Source organism: Nyctereutes procyonoides, unplaced genomic scaffold (assembly GCF_905146905.1).
Source record: "Nyctereutes procyonoides isolate TBG_1078 unplaced genomic scaffold, NYPRO_anot_genome, whole genome shotgun sequence".
NCBI lineage: Eukaryota > Metazoa > Chordata > Mammalia > Carnivora > Canidae > Nyctereutes > Nyctereutes procyonoides.
This window is the reverse complement of record NW_026575132.1, coordinates 35017913-35035931: the sequence shown is the minus strand read 5'-3', so window position 1 is coordinate 35035931 and position 18019 is coordinate 35017913. Positions and strand designations below refer to the sequence as shown.

The following is an 18019-nucleotide window of genomic DNA, read 5'->3' as shown; positions in this document are numbered from 1 at the left end:
TTAAAAAGAGTCTCATGCTCTAACAACTGAGCCAGCCAGGAACCACTATAACTTATTTTAAAAAGCATGGCACACGTAGTACATATATAGTGATTGGCACTAGGGTGAAAATTTCACTAGGGTGAAAAATTTGACAATTGACATCCTAGTGAAAATAAAAAGTAGACTTACTGATTCAAAATATCTAGGGGTGCCCAGCTGGCTCAGCCTGTAGAATATTTGACTCTTGATCTTGAGATTGACAGTTCAAGTGCCACATGGGCTTGGAGTTTACTTTTAGAATAAATAAATAGGGGCACCTAGGTGGCTCAGCAGTTGAGCAACCGCCTTCAGCTCGGGTCGTGATTTCAGGGTCCTGGGATCGAGTCTCACATGAGGCTCCCTGTGGGAAGTCTGCTACTCCCTATGCTTATGCCTCTGCCTCTCTCTGTGTGTCTCTTATGAATAAATAAAATCTTTAAAATAAATAAATAAATAAATAAATAAATAAATAAATAAATAAATAAATAAATAAATAAATAAGAAATTGGGTTGTCTAGCTGGCTCAGTTGGTAGAGAATGCCAAAAAAATAAAACTCTTGATTTCAGGGTTGTGAGTTCAAGCTGAACAGTAGGTATAGAAATTACTTAAAAATTTTGTTTTAGGGGATCCCTGGGTGGCTCAGTGGTTTGGTGCCTGCCTTCAGCCCAGGGTGTGATCCTGGACTCACGGGATCGAGTCCCACATCGGGCTCCCTGCATGGAGACTGCTTCTCCCTCTGCCTGTGTCTCTGCCTCTGTGTTTGTGTGTGTGTGTGTCATGAAAGAATAAATAAAATCTTAAAAAAAATTTTGGGAGGCAGCCCGGGTGGCTCAGCGGTTTAGCGCTGCCTTCAGCCCAGGGTATGATCTTGGAGACCTGGGATCGAGTCTCACATTGGGCTCTCTACATGGAGCCTGCTTCTCCCTCTGCCTGTGTCTCTGCCTCTCTCTCTCTCTCTCTCTCTTTGCTCTTATGAATGAATAAATAAAATCTTAAAAAATGATACCTTTAAAAAATAAAAATAAAAATTTTTTAAATATCTTAATATTATCTGCATAAAGATCACACACACATCAAAGAGAAACATATATATTTTTTAAAGATGTATTTTAGGGATCCCTGGGTGGCGCAGCGGTTTGGCGCCTGCCTTTGGCCCAGGGCGCGATCCTGGAGACCCGGGATCGAATCCCACGTCGGGCTCCCAGTGCATGGAGCCTGCTTCTCCCTCTGCCTGTGTCTCTGCCTCTCTTTCTCTCTCTGTGACTATCATAAATAAATAAAAATTTAAAAAAAAAAGATGTATTTTATTTATTTGAGAGAGAGCATACATGGACAACCTGTTGGGGGGAGTGGCAGAGGGAGAGAATCTCAAGCTGACTCCCTGTTGAGCACAGAGCCCAAATCAGGGCTCAATCCCAGGACCCGTGAGATTGACCCATGAGACATGACCTGAGCAGAAACCAAGAACTAGACACAGCCAACTGAGCTACCCAGGCACCCCAAATTATACACTTTAAGTGGGGTAATTGCTTGGTAGGTAAATCATTTCTCAACAGAGCTATTTTAAAATCATATTAAAAGTAAATCACATGCAGAGTTTAATGCGGAGAGTGGGGTTAAGAGCTAGCTCTGAGGCTGGATGGCCACTTCTAGCGATGTGGCCCAGAGCTTCACTTAACCATTCACTTCATTTCCTCATCTGAAATTGGATGATGAATCCTCTTGATAGGTTGTTGTGAGGATAACATGAGTTAACACATGTAAAGTGCTAGAAAGCAGCCTGCCAGGTTGCAAGCATTCCCTTAGGCTACTCTTGTGGACAAAGGTGCTGTCACCCAGGGGTCCTAGTGCCCTTGAGGTCATAGCCTGAGGAGCAGACACATCAGTAGGGAACCTCCTTACACACTTAGTGGTGGTCTATCCACCAAGTGGATAAAGGGGTACCCTGAGATAGGGAACTCTGAAATATGTTGTGACAATGGGAAGATTTTTAAGGATTTTATTTATTTATTCATGAGAGCGAGGGAAAGGCAGAGACATACGCAGGCTCCATGCAGGGAACCCAATGTGGGACTCCATCCTGGGACTCCAGGATCATGCTCTGAGCCTAAGGCAGATGCCCAACCACTGAGTCACCCAGGCTTCCCAAGATTTTTTTTTTTTTTTTTTTAAGATTTTATTTGAGAGACAGCAGGAAGGTGGGGCAGGAGAGAGAGAAGCAGGTTCCTGGCTGAGCAGGGAGTCCGACAAGAGGCTCCAGGGGGCTCCGATCCTAGGACTCCGGGATCATGACCTGACCCGAAGGCAGACACTTAACTGAGACACCAAGGCGCCGCTTAGGCTCTACACCCAAAGTGGAGCTCGAACCCACAACTCCAATATCAAGAGTCATATGTTCTACCGACTTAGCCAGCCAGGCACTTGGGAAGGTAGTTAGTTTAGTTTAGTTTAGTTTAGTTATTGGTAACTTGTTGAGTGTCAAGGACCCCTAGCAAGTGAAGAGGAGGTGCGTCCATGAGATCCTCTGATCACAAGGTGGAGGGCTTGAGAAATCTGGTGGACGAGACCCCCGGACAAGGATGCTAAGGGGCTTGTGGGGGGGAGGGAAGCATTACCGAATCTGACAGAAGCAGAATGACAGTCACTGAGAAGTGACGTGGCCTGGCCTCCGTTCGGTGAGCCGTTTCCGCCTGTCTCCTTTTACACGGGTCTGCAGCCTCCTCTCTCGCCCTAGTCTGGAGCCCTGCCCAAGTCCAAGGTCCCCTGCCGGCTTCCCGGCCTCCCGCCCGTCCCTCAGGCCGCCCTGCTCTCGTCTTCCTCCTTCTGGCCTGCTCTGGACTCAGCAACTGGGCTGCCCCTTCCACCTTAGCTATTCTTCACAGCCTCTAGGGCCCCAGTTGCTCAAGACCACGACTTCCGGAAGACCGTGACAATCATGCGGCCACGAACGTACGAGGAGACGGACGGAGACTTCGCCAAGACTCAAACCGAGTCGCGACCCTTACACAGCGACGAGACGGCCGAGCGGCTGCGCGTGCGCAAGAGGACGGCTGCGGACGAGCGCGCCGCTGAACCCGAGCAGCCAATCCACGCGAGGACGCGAGACAGAAGAGCCCCGCCCCCGCCACCCGGGCCGTCGCCTCACGGGCGGCTTCACCCGCGGCCCCGCCTCGGCCGCCATCTCTTAGTGCTGACTGGCTGGAAGCCACACGATTCTATTTCAATTGGCTGCCGTTCGGTCCTTTGCGCGAAGGGGGAGCTCGGTAATGGAGGGCCTCCTGTCCTGGGCCTCGGGGAGGTCGGAGTCCGCCAGAGATAGCCCAGCGTCAGCCAGTGAGAGCCCGGCTCCTACTCTGCAGTGCCGAGGGGAGTGGCCGCCGCGGAGGTCCCTATATCCCCCTTCGTGGGACCCCCGCCCCCGCTCCGTGCCCGTATCCCCTCTTCCGGATGGCCCTTGGGATCCGCAGCGAAGGGCCCCTCCTGCTGCCTTCCTGAGGCACGAGAGTCGGCCAAGGCCTAGAAGAGCCCTCAGAGGGCCGCCCTCGCACCCTGCCTCACAGCCGCTAACCGCCTCGCACAGGCTGCATCTCATGTCCAACCTTCATCCCCCAACCCCCATCCTCAAAGGGAGTGAGCCCCAGATCTGGGGGCCCAGACTAGCCCTCAATACACATGGGGGGACCTGCCAAAAATGCAGAAAGGCAGAAAGACGAGCAGCGAGACCCCTGAGAGAGGCGGCCCAGGAGGTGGGTCTGGGTGGGGCCTCAGTATGTATTTCTCATAGGGATGAAACATCGGAGACAACTGGGAAAAGCCTCAGAGGAGAGGGATAACCTCTCCCCTCACCAATGGGGTCTTCTCCCCCCTCTACCAGACCCCCTCAAAACAGACAATCCCAGCCTTCTGCTGATACTGATATTCAGTCTTGGAAGGTAAGAAAAAAAAAAAATGCTCCCACTACGTGCCAGGCAAGATGCGAGTCACTTCTCTTTTATTTCTGGTCGATCTTAGAAATAATTCCTGTTTTATTGCCTTTCCTCAGGGAAGTTAATGGCTTTGAGGATGCATCTCTGTTTTCCACAGAGCAATAGTTGGTGCTTGCAGAAGAGGGAAGGTCACAGTTTGGGAGTGTGAGGAGGTGGGGCAGTCATTGACACGAGCAGAGGCAGGATCCTGAGAGTCAGCGCTGATTTTCAGGCCGCCACTCTTGGCAACAGACTTCCCTCCTTCTACACGAGGTCCTTTGTATACTTTGCAACACTGACTCCAGAAGGGGAAGAAGGACTTTAGAACTGGATCTTGCAGTTTTCTCTCTCTCAACTCTTAACACCTCCCAGCTGTCATCTGCACCCACCCTTCTAAGTCTGGCTCTCCATCACCCACTCTTCCCAGCCTTCCATCACCCCAAGGTTTGATTTCCCTGTAAGCCTCAGTGCCTCTTACCCAGCTCTTCCATTTGGTAGATAAGAAATCAGACCCAAATAGATGGCTCCAGAGATTCTGATGAGGAATGCATGTCCAAGAAGCAGGGCTATGACCAGCCCTACTTGAAAGTGATTTCCTGAAAACAGTTCGCTGCCAGGCCAGCCTCTCAGGTATTATACTTTGAGAGAGCGGTTGTTCATCCTAAACACTGCTAATGAATGAATGGACAATTTAGTGAACACTTCTTAATATGCAAAACTTCTAAAGGTTTCAACACCCACTTTCATGACCATTTATAAGTACTGGTTTTATTTTTTAAGATTTTATTGATCTATTCATGAGAGAGTGAGAGAGACACAGACGCATAGGCAGAGGAAGAAGCAGGCTCTCCCGCAAGGAGCCCAATGTGGGACTCAATCCCAGACCCCTGGATCATGTCCTGAGCCAAAGGTAGACGCTCAACCTCTGAGCCACCCAGGTGTCCCAATAGGTACTGCTTTTAATATCTAAGAAGATAAATTCATTAACCTGGGAACTGACTTTGCACCACTTCCAGTGTAGAAGGCATTGCTGCCTGCCACTGAGGGAATGGCCAGCCTTTGAGGCCCCCCAGAGGGGCAGATGCACTACTCAGCCATGGTGCGCCTACACCTACAGCCAGTTTTGGCAAAATGAAGAAATGAGGTAGTGACTTACCGTTGTGCTTGCAGAAGTCACACACAGGTAGCTGGGCTCCCTCTACCTGATTTTGCCTCTGGCTCAACCTATCCCCCTACCTTGGACCAGTGTCAATACCACCAGACTCAGGTGAAGTTTTCTTTCTACGTTTTTCTTTTTTCTTTTTTTTTTTTTTTTTTTAAGATTTTGTTTATCTATTTATTTGATGGGGCACCTCGGTGGCTCAGTCAGTTAAGCGTCTGCCTTTGGCTCAGGTCATGATCCTGGGGTCCTGGGATTAAGCACCCCATTGTGCTCCCTGCTCAGCAGGGAGTCTGCTTCTCCCTCTCCCCCTGCTCATGCTCAATCTCTCATTCACTCTTTCTCTCAAATAAATAAAATCTTTATTTTTAAAAAATTATATATATATTTATTTGAGAGAGAGCACAAGTGGAGTGAGGGGCAGAGGGAGAGGGAGAAGAAGACTCTCCGTTGAGCTGGAAGCCCAATGCAGGGCTCAATCCCAGGGCCCTGGGATCATGACCTGAGTTGAAGGCAGCTGCCCGACCACCTGAGCCACCCAGTTGCCCCTTCTTTCTACCTATCTGTTAAAGATGATACTATCTCATGGTGCCAGGGCTAGGAGTGGAGGATCCCTGAAGAGGGCAGAAGCTGCAGGGCAGAGCAAAGACACTAGGGCCTTCTGGAGAAGTGGACATAAGGTCCTTTTTATACTTCCTTTCTCTTCTCTGGAATGTGCTTTCTCCATGGGGGGCTCTCTACCAATGACCCCCTGTCTCTTATATTGCAGATTTCTTTTTGTGTATATCAGGGCCATTCCCAGCTACAGTTACAGGGAACTGAGCAGCATAATCAGATGTCACAATCACCACAAACCTTCAGAGTAGGCTCGGTCATGGTTCCTACTTTATGGATGAATAATTAGGCAGAAAGGCTGAATTAGTTGCTCGGGTGCACATAGCAAGTAACTAACAGAGCCTGGATTTGACTTCAAAGTATATGCAATTAATGGTTCTTCTGGATCTCAAGGTTAACAAACTTTCCTCACACCAGGTCTGGGAGGCACTCATTCCACAAATACATATTGAGGGCTCCATGCTCCTGCAGAACCTACACCAGAAACCTCAGAGGTCAGTCCTATCATTATTCCATTTTAGAGGAGAAGGAACGGACGCTCCGGATGATGAAGGAGCTACCTCAGCTTACCCAGTGAGCAAATGGCAGGCTGTGCTTCAACTCTAGCTCTTTCTGGTCCCAGACCCCCTGGGTTTGAACCCACAGAAACTGAATCCTTTTTTTTTTTTTTTAATTTTATTTATTTATTCATGAGAGACAGAGAGAGGCAGAGACACAGGCAGAGGGAGAAGCAGGCTCCCCGCAGGGAGCCCTATGTGGGGGACTCAATCCCAGGACCCTAGGATCACGCCCTGAGCCAAAGGGAGACAGACGCTCAAACACTGAACCATCCAGGCATCCCAGAAACTGAATCTTGAAGGCAGGGAGCACCATGGAAGGTTTTCATGAGAAGGTGAACATATTCACACTAGGAATATCCTCCCCCTTCCTACTCACCCTTTCTCCTCACCCTGCCTTTCAGGGCTTTGTTTTCCCTCCCTGATCCCCAGCACTGGGAGCGTCTGGTGGCTTCCTGTCTTCATTGACTCAACAATTCAATTAAAATCTATTTATTGGTGTCCAGGAATAGAGAGGCCTTTGGGAATAAGAGAGGCAACAGTCCTGCCTTCAGCTGATCACCATCCAGTGGCAAAAGCAGTGAACACAGGAATTGGGGAAGAAGGAGAGGCCTGGGGTCATCCTGACCCAGGGGCACAGGCTAAAAGCATGTGGTGGAGGGAGGGATGAAAGGGGAGTTTGGCCAGAAGCACATAAGGCAGATATGGGGGTCCATAGAGGGAAGCAGCCCACTATTTAGCCTGGAGTTGCAGTCTTCCTCCTGGCACTACCCCTCCCCTGACACTCTGTGGAGCAGGCAGGAAACCAGGGTCTGGGCCAGGGTGGTTTCTAATCCCAGCCATCAGTTTCCCTAGGCTAAGTGGGTGTCTGGGACTCGTCAGAGGGTGGGCAGTCCTGAAGAGTGCCATCAACCCCAGCCCTCCCCCTCAATAAACACCCAGTCCAAGGAAAAACAATGGGACCACTGAGCAAATGGAGCCTCAGCACCAGTCCCTGACTCGTAATCAACTCAGCTGTCCCCAGGATACCCCACACAGAAGTCCTGGAACCCCCCAATGCTGGCACAATAACCCAGAAACATCCTGTCCCCTTCCAGCACCCCTCTGGACCCCTCTTTTAGGATCTAGGTGAGCTGAAGAAGCTGAAAGTCCATCTTCTCTAGAGAAATGTCTTGAGGCCCAGCCCGGCCCTCTCCCACCACCTCTCCCACTACCTCTGATGGCCCTGGGGCCTCCAGGAGCTCAGCTCTGCACTGGGTGTGGTAGGGCAAGCTGTCTCAAGAGCACAGTGTGGGGGAGGAGGCGGGGAGAGAAGGAGCTACAGGAATCTTTTTTTTTTTTTTTTTTTTTTTTTTTTTTAGCTACAGGAATCTTAAGGAATCTGACCAGTTCCCTCCTGTCTGCCCGTATTGTTGCCCTGGGCGGAGCTGCTGGGTTTAAAGAGCTGGAACCCACCTGAGTTGAATCCAGCCCCAGCAGCCTTTCCAGATCTGCGCTCTGCTCTCAGGTGAGTGTCTTCTAGGACTTCAGGACTGCTAAGCAGAAGGGTGACAGAAGAAGAGTGAGGGTGGAGGGGGTACCAGTCTGAGGAAGAGGTGGTGGGTGCCCAGTTATTCTCAGTAACAGGATGCATGTTTGAGGTGTTTGATGGTTGGAGGCCACTTGCTCTGTGACCACTATCATATAGACAGTGGGTTAGGGGCGGGAGGAAACAGGAACCAGTCTTTGGCTAAAGAATATGTAAAGTGGAGTTGCAACCCCCATGACTCAGGAATCCTAGGGTGGTGAGAGGGGATGAGTCTAAAGGAGGCCAGCTTCGGAGACTGCTAAAAGCCGATAAACTCTCACATTCAGAAGCTGCATATTACTAGTCCCTCCCATCTAGGGCAAAAGGACCCATGTATGTATGTAACTACCTATCAAAGTTTCCTTATTAAGTCATTCATGAATCAGCATCCCATTTAGCAAATAGAGAGCTATGTATTTATTTATTGTAACACATTTCATTACTCATTATACTTAGGCTTCACATATAGTAATTCATTTAATTCAATCATAACCTTATGCAGTTGCTATTAATTTTCCTTGTTTTATAGGACACTGAAGCACCGAGAGGTTAAGTAACCCACTGAGTCACACAGCTGTTAGGTGGTTTTGAGGGGATTAGAGTTCCAGCCCGTTGGGCCCAGTAGATAATAGGGGCTTTAGTTTGCAACAGCTGATAATCCCTAAATTTGCCTGTAGCGAACAACATGCAGAGAGCTGGAAGGGGTCTTAAGGAAGGAGCCACTAGAAACTCGTGGGATAGTTCCCACCCCAAGGGAAAAGAAAGAAGCAATGTTCCTTCCACCCACCAGGCAGTTTCCTGCTATGGAATTTGGGGCTGCCCTGGAGTAGGATCCCTGGCTGGGGCTGGGATGGGAGGCTCTCACATGCTCCCCTACCACCTTTCCCCTGCTCTGCTGCACAGCCCTGGATACCCTGGCCCTTTGCAGAGACTATCTTGGAATTCATCCTGATACTGCCCGGGGCCCAGACCTTTGGGAACAATAGCTCAGGGTACCTTAGCCTTTTGACTGGGGGTTAGGAACCAAAGGCTGAGTTAGAACAGTAGCCCTGCTCCTCTGACCTAGGGTCAGACATCTGATTAAAGACTTTAACAAATCACTTACTATGCGCAAGCAAGGTTCTAAGTACTTAACTAGTATTAACTCAATCCATGTAACTCCACTAGGCGTTTACTATTACCATCTCTAGATAAGGAAACAGAAATTAGTAACTTTCCCAAGACCACCTCATAAACCAAGTGCACCCTCAGGATCTGTGCCCTGGCTCTTTGCCCCAGAACCTGGGGCAGATCCCAGTTGTCTGATCTCAACCCGCCCTCCTCCCCTGCAGCCCCCCTCTCAGCCGTACCATGAAGAGAATGACCCAGGGCCTGCTCCTCACACTGGCAGGTGAGTCCTCCCAGAATGAACCTCCTGCCACTTACCCTCTCAACCAAGGCAGTGAAAACGAGGGCAGTATTTCCCAAAGGGGGTCTGATGTCGAACAAATGGATTTTCATCTAAACTGTCAATTTAGCGTGGCACAGCGGTTTAGCGCCGCCTGCAGCCTGGGGTGTGATCCTGGAGACCCAGGATCGAGTCCCACATCGGGCTTCCTGCATGGAGCCTGCTTCTCCCTCTGCCTGTGTCTCTGCCTCTCTCTTCGCTCTCTCTGAATGAATAAATAAATAAATCTTTAAAAATAAACTGTCAATTTAAAGAGTGACACTAAGGAAATAATAGTGCAGGGAGGAAGTGGGTATTGCAAAAGTTGTCCTGAATAATTGAACTTTGGAAAACAGTAACCATCTGTTGGCATAAAGAGAGAAGCATTCCCTATTCCCTGATAGGGCATTAGCCAGGGTCTGTGTAGGAAGCTTCTCAGAAGAGGGTAAAAAGATACCAATATACCATCCCATTTCAATGCAAGGAAGAATAGCTGGAAGCCTGAGAAATGGTGGGAAGATTGATTGGGGGTTGGCAGGGGGGCACAAAGGCTATGGTGAGAGGCAAAATTCCAGGGCTATTTCGGGCTGGGGAAGGTGTGAGGGTCCCCCGTCCCCCACCCAGGAGCCTGCTCTGGGCTGAGGACACGCCTGCTAATTCATTTTGAGACCAGTGTCCTGAATGAATACCCATTTCCCTCTGCTTCTCCCACCCAGGCCTGCCTGCCTTGGAAGCCAATGACTTGGTTGGTGAGTAGGACTCCAAACTGCCCTGCTCCTGCTACCCCACATTTTCCCTTTAAGACCCCACATCCTGCCTCCTGGTTCTGGTCCTTATTCTTTTTATTTTCCTCCCCTTTTCCTGCAGATAAAGACAGTCCCTTCTACTATGGTAAGAGCTGATACCCCCATCCCCCACTCCTACCTTTGTCTTTCCTGGACCTCTTGGCTAGAGCTTGGTGAGGGCTGGGACTGGGGATTACAGAGTCAGTATGGTCTATGACAAGAGAGAGAGGCCAACATGCAACATGGTCTTTGGGAGAGCTTCATTCCAAAAGGAGAGAAGGTACCCATGAGACATTTAGGAAAATTTCTGGGGAAGGGGCTGGAGGCTGTTGGGCCTCCAGGATATTATCTCCCCTAACATTCCTTCAGTTCTCTAACTTGCCAGAGCCCAGCACCCGCTACTTGTCGCCCTGCAGCCCCAGCAGCTTTCCTCTTCTTCTGCCTGCCACCATCCTCCACGGACCCTGCACACCCTTCCTCTTCCCCTAGCCTCCTTGCAAATGCCACCTTTCAGAAAAGCCTGCCTTGATCAAAAAGCCTTTCAACTCCCTTCGTTATTCTGTGCTTTCCTGCTTATTTTTTCTTCATAGTTCTGTTCACAGCATTTAGTATACGGTGTTTCTGTTTACTGGCCTTTCTTGTTGCCTGAAATGTAAGCACATCTTCACAAGCAGATGATCACTAATATCTTTTGAATGAATGAGGGGGTTGGAGCCAGGCTGGTGCCAGCTCACTCTCTGCTCCCCCAGACTGGGAAAGCCTGCAGCTGGGCGGGATGATTTTTGGAGGGCTCCTGTGCATCGCTGGAATCTTGATAGCCCTGAGTGAGTGGTGGGGCTGGTAGGGTGGTGGGCACAAGGGGAGGGGTGTGATGGCCCAAGCTCCCCAGGTTCTCCACACTGACAATCTCTTCCTCTCACAGGTGGAAAATGCAAATGCAAATACAATCAAAAGCACAGGTGAGATGGGGTAAGGTGGGGAGCCCGGAAATTGTATGCCCCTGGAGCTGAGCACACCTATGTGGGGTAAAGTCCAGCAATTTAGCTAAAGAGGACAGCCTCTTGGCTACTCCCTGGGCTTGCAGTGGGATTTGTTATTCACAGATAATCAACCCTGAAGTGCCCCACATCAGGGAAAGCTAGAACCCTTAGTATTGTTTAAGGTGACAATGGAAGAATAGCAAGTACGTGTGCCCCCTGGGAGGGAACACCAGACGTCATCTTGGGGGATAAGGACAGAAGGGCTGGGGATGCTAATTTGATGTGTTCCTTTCTCAGCCCCTTACCTGAGAAAGCCACTCCACTCATCACTCCAGGTGAGACGGGCTTCTTTGGCCTCTTTAAGAGACTTCCAGGCACTCAGGCAGGATGGCCGTAGCATTCAGGCCTTACTAAATACCATGCATAAGGCTGTCCTGAGCCAGCCCATCCTTGGGGTTTTGGGAGGCTGAGGGGGTTGGTTGTCTTTGTAGTGACCATGTCTGTGAGGACCTGACCCCCATTCTCTCCTCAGGCTCTGCCAGTACCTGCTGAGCACAGGCACTCCTGGTACCATCTCCCATGCTGTTCCCTCCCTACTTGGCGGCCTTAGCCTCCATAATGGCCTTTCACTCCAAGAAAGGCTCCCTTCTGATCAGGAGGCTGTCCAAAGCTTATTTCTCTATTAAACTGTCTCATCTCCCCCCCTCCAGTGGTCTTGTGACTTTCTGTGGGTCTGGTCAGGGCTGGGCAGGCTGGGCAGGGACTCTGACATCTTGCTCAGGGATGCCCTGGCCCCTCAGTGGCTAGTGGGGAGGGGTTCCTGTGAATTGCTAATGCTTCTTGTGGCCACATGTCTGTCCTGAGGCCCACTCCCAGCATGCCCCCCACTTTGAAAACTTCTGGATAATTGATCTTCTGCAATTGTCTCATCCATGCACCGTGCAGGATACCTCAATGTTATATCAAAGGACCTTACCATTTCCACACCTTGCCTAGAGGCCCTAGAAGTCCCAGTGAGCCAGGTACCCATGACATTCTCTCACCTAAAATGATCCCCAGGAGGGGATCCCACCCCAGGAGGGTGACTCCACTAAGATGCCACCTCACTCGGTGAATGCTCTATAGCTTTCACACAGCTCAGAAAATGAAGCAATTCTTTCATTAACCCACCCCAGTAAAACCCTATATAAACCTCAGACAACCCCATGGACTCTCTGTCCACCCCAAATAATATCCTGTAGGACCTTACTATGCGCTATATCCCAAGAAACCCTGCATCTAGAACCAAAAGCCATCCATACAAATCTAGATCCCCTGGTATGTCCAAAGTCCACTCCTGAAACACCTCACTTGAAAGGTCCCTGCATGTATGGGGTGCAGCTGGGGAAATGCCTCTCTCACCTCGTCAGCCTGTCTATCCTGCAGCCTCATCCTTCATGCCAACTTCCATAGTCCAGGATGGAAGGAGCTAAGGTGCAGAGTCCAGCCCCTGATCCCTGCATTGACCCTGGGTTAGAGGCAGGCTGAAGCAGCAGAGATCTGCCCTGTCTCTGCCAGATAGTGGTGCAGTCTGGGGTGCACCAGATCTGGGGTGATGGGACAGCCATGTTGGTGCATCTTGGTGTTGCTTCAAGCCAGCTCTCTCTAATGGTGTACTTTTCCAAACCCTCCCTCCACTTCTCAGGGTGGTGCTGGGTCCTGTGGAAATTACGATGCATCCTGGACTTCAGGCCCCTGACTTGTAGATCTGGGTTAGGAGGCCAGAGGAGGGGAGTCTGAAAGCTGACCCCGCCTCCTGGTTGCCAGGCCATCCCAGGCCCCTAGGTATAAAAATGAGATTCAGAGATCTGCTTAGGGCCCTTGAAACAGGACACATAGGAGATGGGGGTCGGGGAGGGTTCCAAGGTGGGACCAGAGCTGCAGCAGAAATTCCAAGAACCTGAGCAAGACTCGGGACACCTGGCTGAAAGTGCAGCCACTGTCTAAGTGGATGACCAAGGGTGGCAGGGACCCATGGATGTCGGTGGCTGTGCCAAGTTCATCACCCACCAGGACTGGTGCTATAAGGCCCAGCATTCTAAGCTCATGCATCCTGTGGAGAAAACAAAATGAGTGTGTTTCAGCAGCAGGTGTGCATGTGCAGCAATGGGTGATGTGATTGGGTTAAGAGAGGACATCTGGAGCAGCCCAGGGGGCTCAGCAGTTTAGCGCCGCCTTCAGCCCAGGGTGTGATCCTGAAGACTCAGGATGGAGTCCCACGTCGGGCTCCCTGCATGGAGCCTGCTTCTCCCTCTGCCTGTGTCTCTGCCTTTCTCTCTCTCTCTCTCTCCCTCTCTCTCTCGAATAAATGAATTTTTAAAATCTTAAAAAAAAAAAAGAGGACATCTGAATTCTCAAAAGTGCATGATTAGAGGAGCCAGCGCACAAACCTCTTTCCTGGTACAGAGAACAGTGCTTGCAGTCAGTCTTTTGAGGACCAGAGAAAAGTCAGTGTGAATGGAACATAGGCAATGAGATCAAAGAGGAGGCAGGTGTGGCCCCTGCAGGGAGAACCACTAGCCCTTTTGAGCTGGCACAGGAGGTGGGAGCAGGAGAAAGGCAGGAGAGCTTGGGGCGTCCAGGCCGGCGGAGCCCACTGTGAGGAAGCAGCCAGAAGCTCCCGCTAACCTAGAGCACCCGAAAAGCAGCTTCCAGACTTGCTTTGCTATCCTGGGGAGTGGGGTACATGCGTGACCTCTTCTCCTTGGGCATGGGGGGATGCTAGTGTGAGTGGATCACATTTGAGAAAGTAAAAATGAGCTGTGCTTAGAAAAGCAAAGGCTATGGCTTTCTGTGAGGCTGGGGTGGCAGACACCATGGTGACATTGTCAGAACTCTACCTTCTGGGTGACCGAACTGCTTTTTTAAAAGTTTATATATTTAAGTAATCTCAAAAACCCAACCTGGGGCTCGAACTCACCAGGAACTCACGAATGACATGCCCTACTGACTAAGCCTGCCAGGTGCAGTGGGACCTAAGACACTCTGACCTGAGACTCAGCGATTCCAACCTGGGCACCCGCTCCGGGTAAAGGGTTTCTGCACACATTCCACTTCCATCTTAATGTTTTAGTGCCCAGGCTCCACTTTGAGGTGGACACCAGTCCCAGGCCTGCTTTCCTTTCTGCCAGCCAAACACAGCTTTATTCTAACTTCATCTGAACAAATGGTCCCATAAGTAACCACTCTGGGGTGGAGGACGCCATGACCCCACTACCCCCAGCACATGGGACTCCTTCATCGGCCAGCATCAGTGAGCCTGACTTTGTCCAATTACAGGCTGGTACCTAGTGGTTTAGGCTGGTTCTGCCTGTCCAAGGCTGGGGTAAGGAGCTCGTGGAGAATATCTGGGGTCTGGATGAAATCATGGGTAAGGGATGCTCGGGTGGCTCAGCAGTTTATCACCTGCCTTCGGCCCGGGGCATGATCCTGGGGTCCCAGGATCAAGTCCCTCATTGGGGTCCCTGTGCGGAGCCTGCTTCTCCCTCTGCCTGTGTCTCTGCTTCTCTCTGTGTCTCAGATGAATACATTTTAAAAAACTTTAAAAAAAAAAAATCACAGGTAGAAGTCAGGGACTGTGATAGGCGGTAGGGGGTGGAATCCATGTTAGCCTGTGAGTTTGGCAACTAGGCCCTGGAGTTGGGGCTGCTGATTCCCAAGAAGAACAAGTCCTGCCTCTACCCCCGTCCTTACTCCCCATTTCAACCACCAACCCCCTGGAAGGGAGAGGGAAAGGTAGCCATAGAATGAGAGGAGTCTCTGCCCAGGCTTCCCTTTGTGGAATTACTCCTGGTGCCCCAGAGCCCCCTTCCCTGGGCCTGTTTCTTCTTGGCTTTAGCTACAATTCCTCCTTTTGTTGTCTTCTCCCAGAGAAGGAGTTTGCCTAGGAAAGAACCAGAGTAAGCAAAGGGTAATTTCTACTTAATTGAACACTTAGTATGTGATGGTCACTGTTATAAACACTTCACGTGTTAACTCAATTTTCCCAGGAACTTATGGGAACTTGTATTATTCCATCTGTGCATAGGATGAGACCAAAGTTTTCAGAGGTTCTCGGAGGCTATCTAGCTCCTGAAGTGTTTCTCAAGGACTGGGCTATGCTGCCTTTCTGGTATTTATCACTCTGAGAAAGAACCCAGTGATTGTGCCTACTTGGGGACTATCTATATCCCTCCCTGTTTTATGTATATATGTATGTATGTTTATTTATTTTTTATGTAAGCTCTATGCCCAACATCGTGCTTTAACTCATGACCTGGATATCAAGAGCTGCATGCTCTGGCTGCCTGGATGGCTCCGTCAGAAGGGCATGAGGCTCTTGATCTTGGGGTCCTGAATTGGAGTCCAAGTTGGGTATAGAGATTACTTAAATAAACTTAAAAAAAAAAAAGAGTCTCATGCTCTACCAAGCCAGCCAGACACCCCTTCCCTATTTTTAAATTTAAATAATCTTATTATTTTTTCTTTTTCTTTAAGATTTATTTATTTTAGGAAGAGCAAGAAAGAAAGTATGTGGGTGCAAGAGTAAGGGGAGCGGCAGAGGAGAGGACCTTCGAGGAGACTCCCTGCTGAAAGTGGAGCCCAACTCAGGGCTGGATCCCATGACCCATGAGATGGTGACCTCAGCCAAAACGAAGGGTCAGACACTTACCCAACTGAGCCACCCAGGTGCCCCATCTTATTTTTTCCAATTGCAAACATTTTTCATGCTTATTACAGAAAGCCTGAACATTACAGAGATGTCTCATTTAGGTAAATCAGTTTTTAACCCAGCATTCAGAAACAATCAAGGGGAAAGTTTGATATAATATTCTATAACTTTATATATAAGTAATATAATATTATATATTATATACAGGTTATATAGCATTCTATATTTCTCTGGCGATCCAGCCATGTTGTTATATTAATCAATATTTCATTACTTTGTATTGCTGAGTAGTCATCAGAGTTTTTAAAATAAGGGCCTACTGGGATCCCTGGGTGGCGCAGCGGTTTGGCGCCTGCCTTTGGCCCAGGGCGCGATCCTGGAGATCCGGGATCGAATCCCACGTCGGGCTCCCGGTGCATGGAGCCTGCTTCTCCCTCTGCCTGTGTCTCTGCCTCTCTCTCTCTCTCTCTCTCTCTCTCTCTCTCTCTCTCTGTGACTATCATAAATAAAAAAATAAAAAAATTCTTAAAATAAAATAAGGGCCTACTAACTTAAGAAAAAGTTGTAAGTTTTTATTCTAAGACTAATGGCTTAAATAAACATTGTAATATTTCTGTTTCCCAAAAGGTAGCAGCACCTTCATTTTTTTTAAGATTTTATTTTTAAGTAATTGCTACACCCAATGTGGGGCTCAGACTTACAATCCTGAGATCAAGAGTCACATGTTCTAGTGACTGAGCCAGTGAGGCACCCCTTATCCTCAATTTTTATGTAAAATGCTCTAAAACCTAGGGTAAGAAGTAAGGCCAACGGCTAACACAAGGGAGCATGACTGGAGCCATCTGGGTAGGTAGCTGGTTAGGTCCTATGCCTGGCTCTGTAGATGAATTTATTACTCAAGTCTCAACCCAGCCATCAGAGGAATATTCTTAAGGCAAGATCAGATCAACTCTGCTCCAGATGAACCAGAGATACCCTATTTATCTTAGAGAAAAATCCCTTTAACATGGCCTATAGGCCCTACTTCTGACTCCAGGCCCTACCAATATTCCATCTTCACCCACTCTCTCCTACACTCGACCTGCCTCCTAGGTGTTGTCTGAACACAGTGTAGGCTCCAGCCTCAGCCTTAAGGCACCACAGTCCCTTCCCTCTACTGGCCATTCTCCCAGTTCCCCAGCATCCTTGCATTACCAACTCCCTTCCTTTAGGCCCTTGTTAGGAGGCCTCCTGACCACACTACAACTGCACCAGGATTCTCATCACTGTATGCTGCTGCTCCTTTGTATTCAGCCCTAATTCTCATACTACTGATGTTTTATTGATTTGTTATGGTCTCCCACCCCTACCGGAATGTACAAATTGGTGCCTACAGAATTTTCCAAATTTGTTCACAGACTTGGCTCTTCTCAAATTGCCATTTTATGGTTTCCACTGAGTACGTATTGGCCATTTTGAGCTTATGTTCTTAGGGCAATTTTTAAAAATCTGGCTGCATTCTTGCCACCATCCCCTCAAAAATGATAATAGCACATGGGTTTTTTTTTTTTTTTTTTTAAGATTTTATGTATTCATGAGAGAGAGAGAGGCAGAGACATAGGAAGAAAAGCAGGCTCCATGCAGGGAGCCCAATGTGGGACTTGATCCCAGGACCCCAAGATCACGCCCTGGGCCAAAGGCAGGTACTCAACCACTGAGCCATTCAGGCATTCCACCACATCAGTCTTCTGGTTATCCTGTACCTCTGATATACATACATGATATGTGTCATTATCAAAAATATCCAGGCATAAAAGACAAACCAGACACCAGACAACACAGATACAGAGAAAGAAGATGCAGATTTTGGAGTGATCAGAGCAAGACTAAACTATGACAAATATGTTCAAGGAATGAGATGTATGGAGATTCTCAGAAGAAAACTGAATGTATGCATTGTGGGTTAAGCTGTGTACCTTAAAAAGGTTATGTTCCAAGTTGTAACTCCCAGTACCTGGAACTACGTATGACCTTATTTGGAAATAGAGCTCCTGCAGATATAATCATTTTAAGATGGGGTCATACTGAATTAGGTTGGGTCCTAATTCAATGACTAGTGTCCTCATAAGAAAAAAAATCTGGACACAGGTATAAGGCCATGTGACAATAGATGCAGAGATGGGAATGATGCAGCTGCAAGCCAAGGAACAGCAAGTTGTGGGCAACCATGGAAGCTAGAAAGAGTCATGGAAGGATTCTTCCTTGGAACTTCAG

The 18019-nt window shown here is 49.0% G+C and overlaps 1 protein-coding gene and 1 pseudogene across 16 annotated transcripts; one reads left to right on the top strand and one right to left on the bottom strand.

Moving 5' to 3' along the window:
* LOC129522843 (transmembrane protein 258-like) overlaps positions 1 to 2742 on the bottom strand; it is a 48789-nt pseudogene extending 46047 nt beyond the window's left edge.
* Positions 2653 to 16195, top strand: FXYD4 (FXYD domain containing ion transport regulator 4). Of its 16 annotated transcripts, XM_055345312.1 has the most exons (11): positions 3292 to 3768; positions 3897 to 3954; positions 6179 to 6255; positions 7680 to 7825; positions 9217 to 9275; positions 10028 to 10060; positions 10179 to 10202; positions 10846 to 10920; positions 11019 to 11055; positions 11374 to 11411; positions 15592 to 16195. In XM_055345312.1, the coding sequence occupies exons 5-11, from the start codon at positions 9236 to 9238 to the stop codon at positions 15921 to 15923; spliced, it is 579 nt and encodes a 192-aa protein (XP_055201287.1). In that variant the 5' UTR covers positions 3292 to 3768; positions 3897 to 3954; positions 6179 to 6255; positions 7680 to 7825; positions 9217 to 9235; the 3' UTR covers positions 15924 to 16195. The 16 variants fall into 16 exon arrangements, with proteins under 16 accessions (XP_055201281.1, XP_055201294.1, XP_055201295.1 ...); XM_055345309.1 differs by lacking the exon at positions 6179 to 6255 and having other exon boundaries at positions 3280 to 3407; positions 3807 to 3954; XM_055345310.1 differs by lacking the exon at positions 6179 to 6255 and having other exon boundaries at positions 3282 to 3355; positions 3807 to 3954.
* The last annotated feature ends 1824 nt before the right edge of the window (positions 16196 to 18019 follow it).

Excerpts from the sequence above, each read along its gene's own strand:
- FXYD4 (XM_055345306.1), top strand. The coding sequence starts at position 2,958 with ATGCGGCCACGAACGTACGAGGAGACGGACGGAGACTTCGCCAAGACT. Across the intron at positions 3,286-3,806 it reads TTGCGCGAAGGGGGAGCTCG|GGATGAAACATCGGAGACAA; the intron begins GTAATGGAGGGC and ends TATTTCTCATAG. Across the intron at positions 3,955-6,178 it reads CTGATATTCAGTCTTGGAAG|GTCTGGGAGGCACTCATTCC; the intron begins GTAAGAAAAAAA and ends TCCTCACACCAG.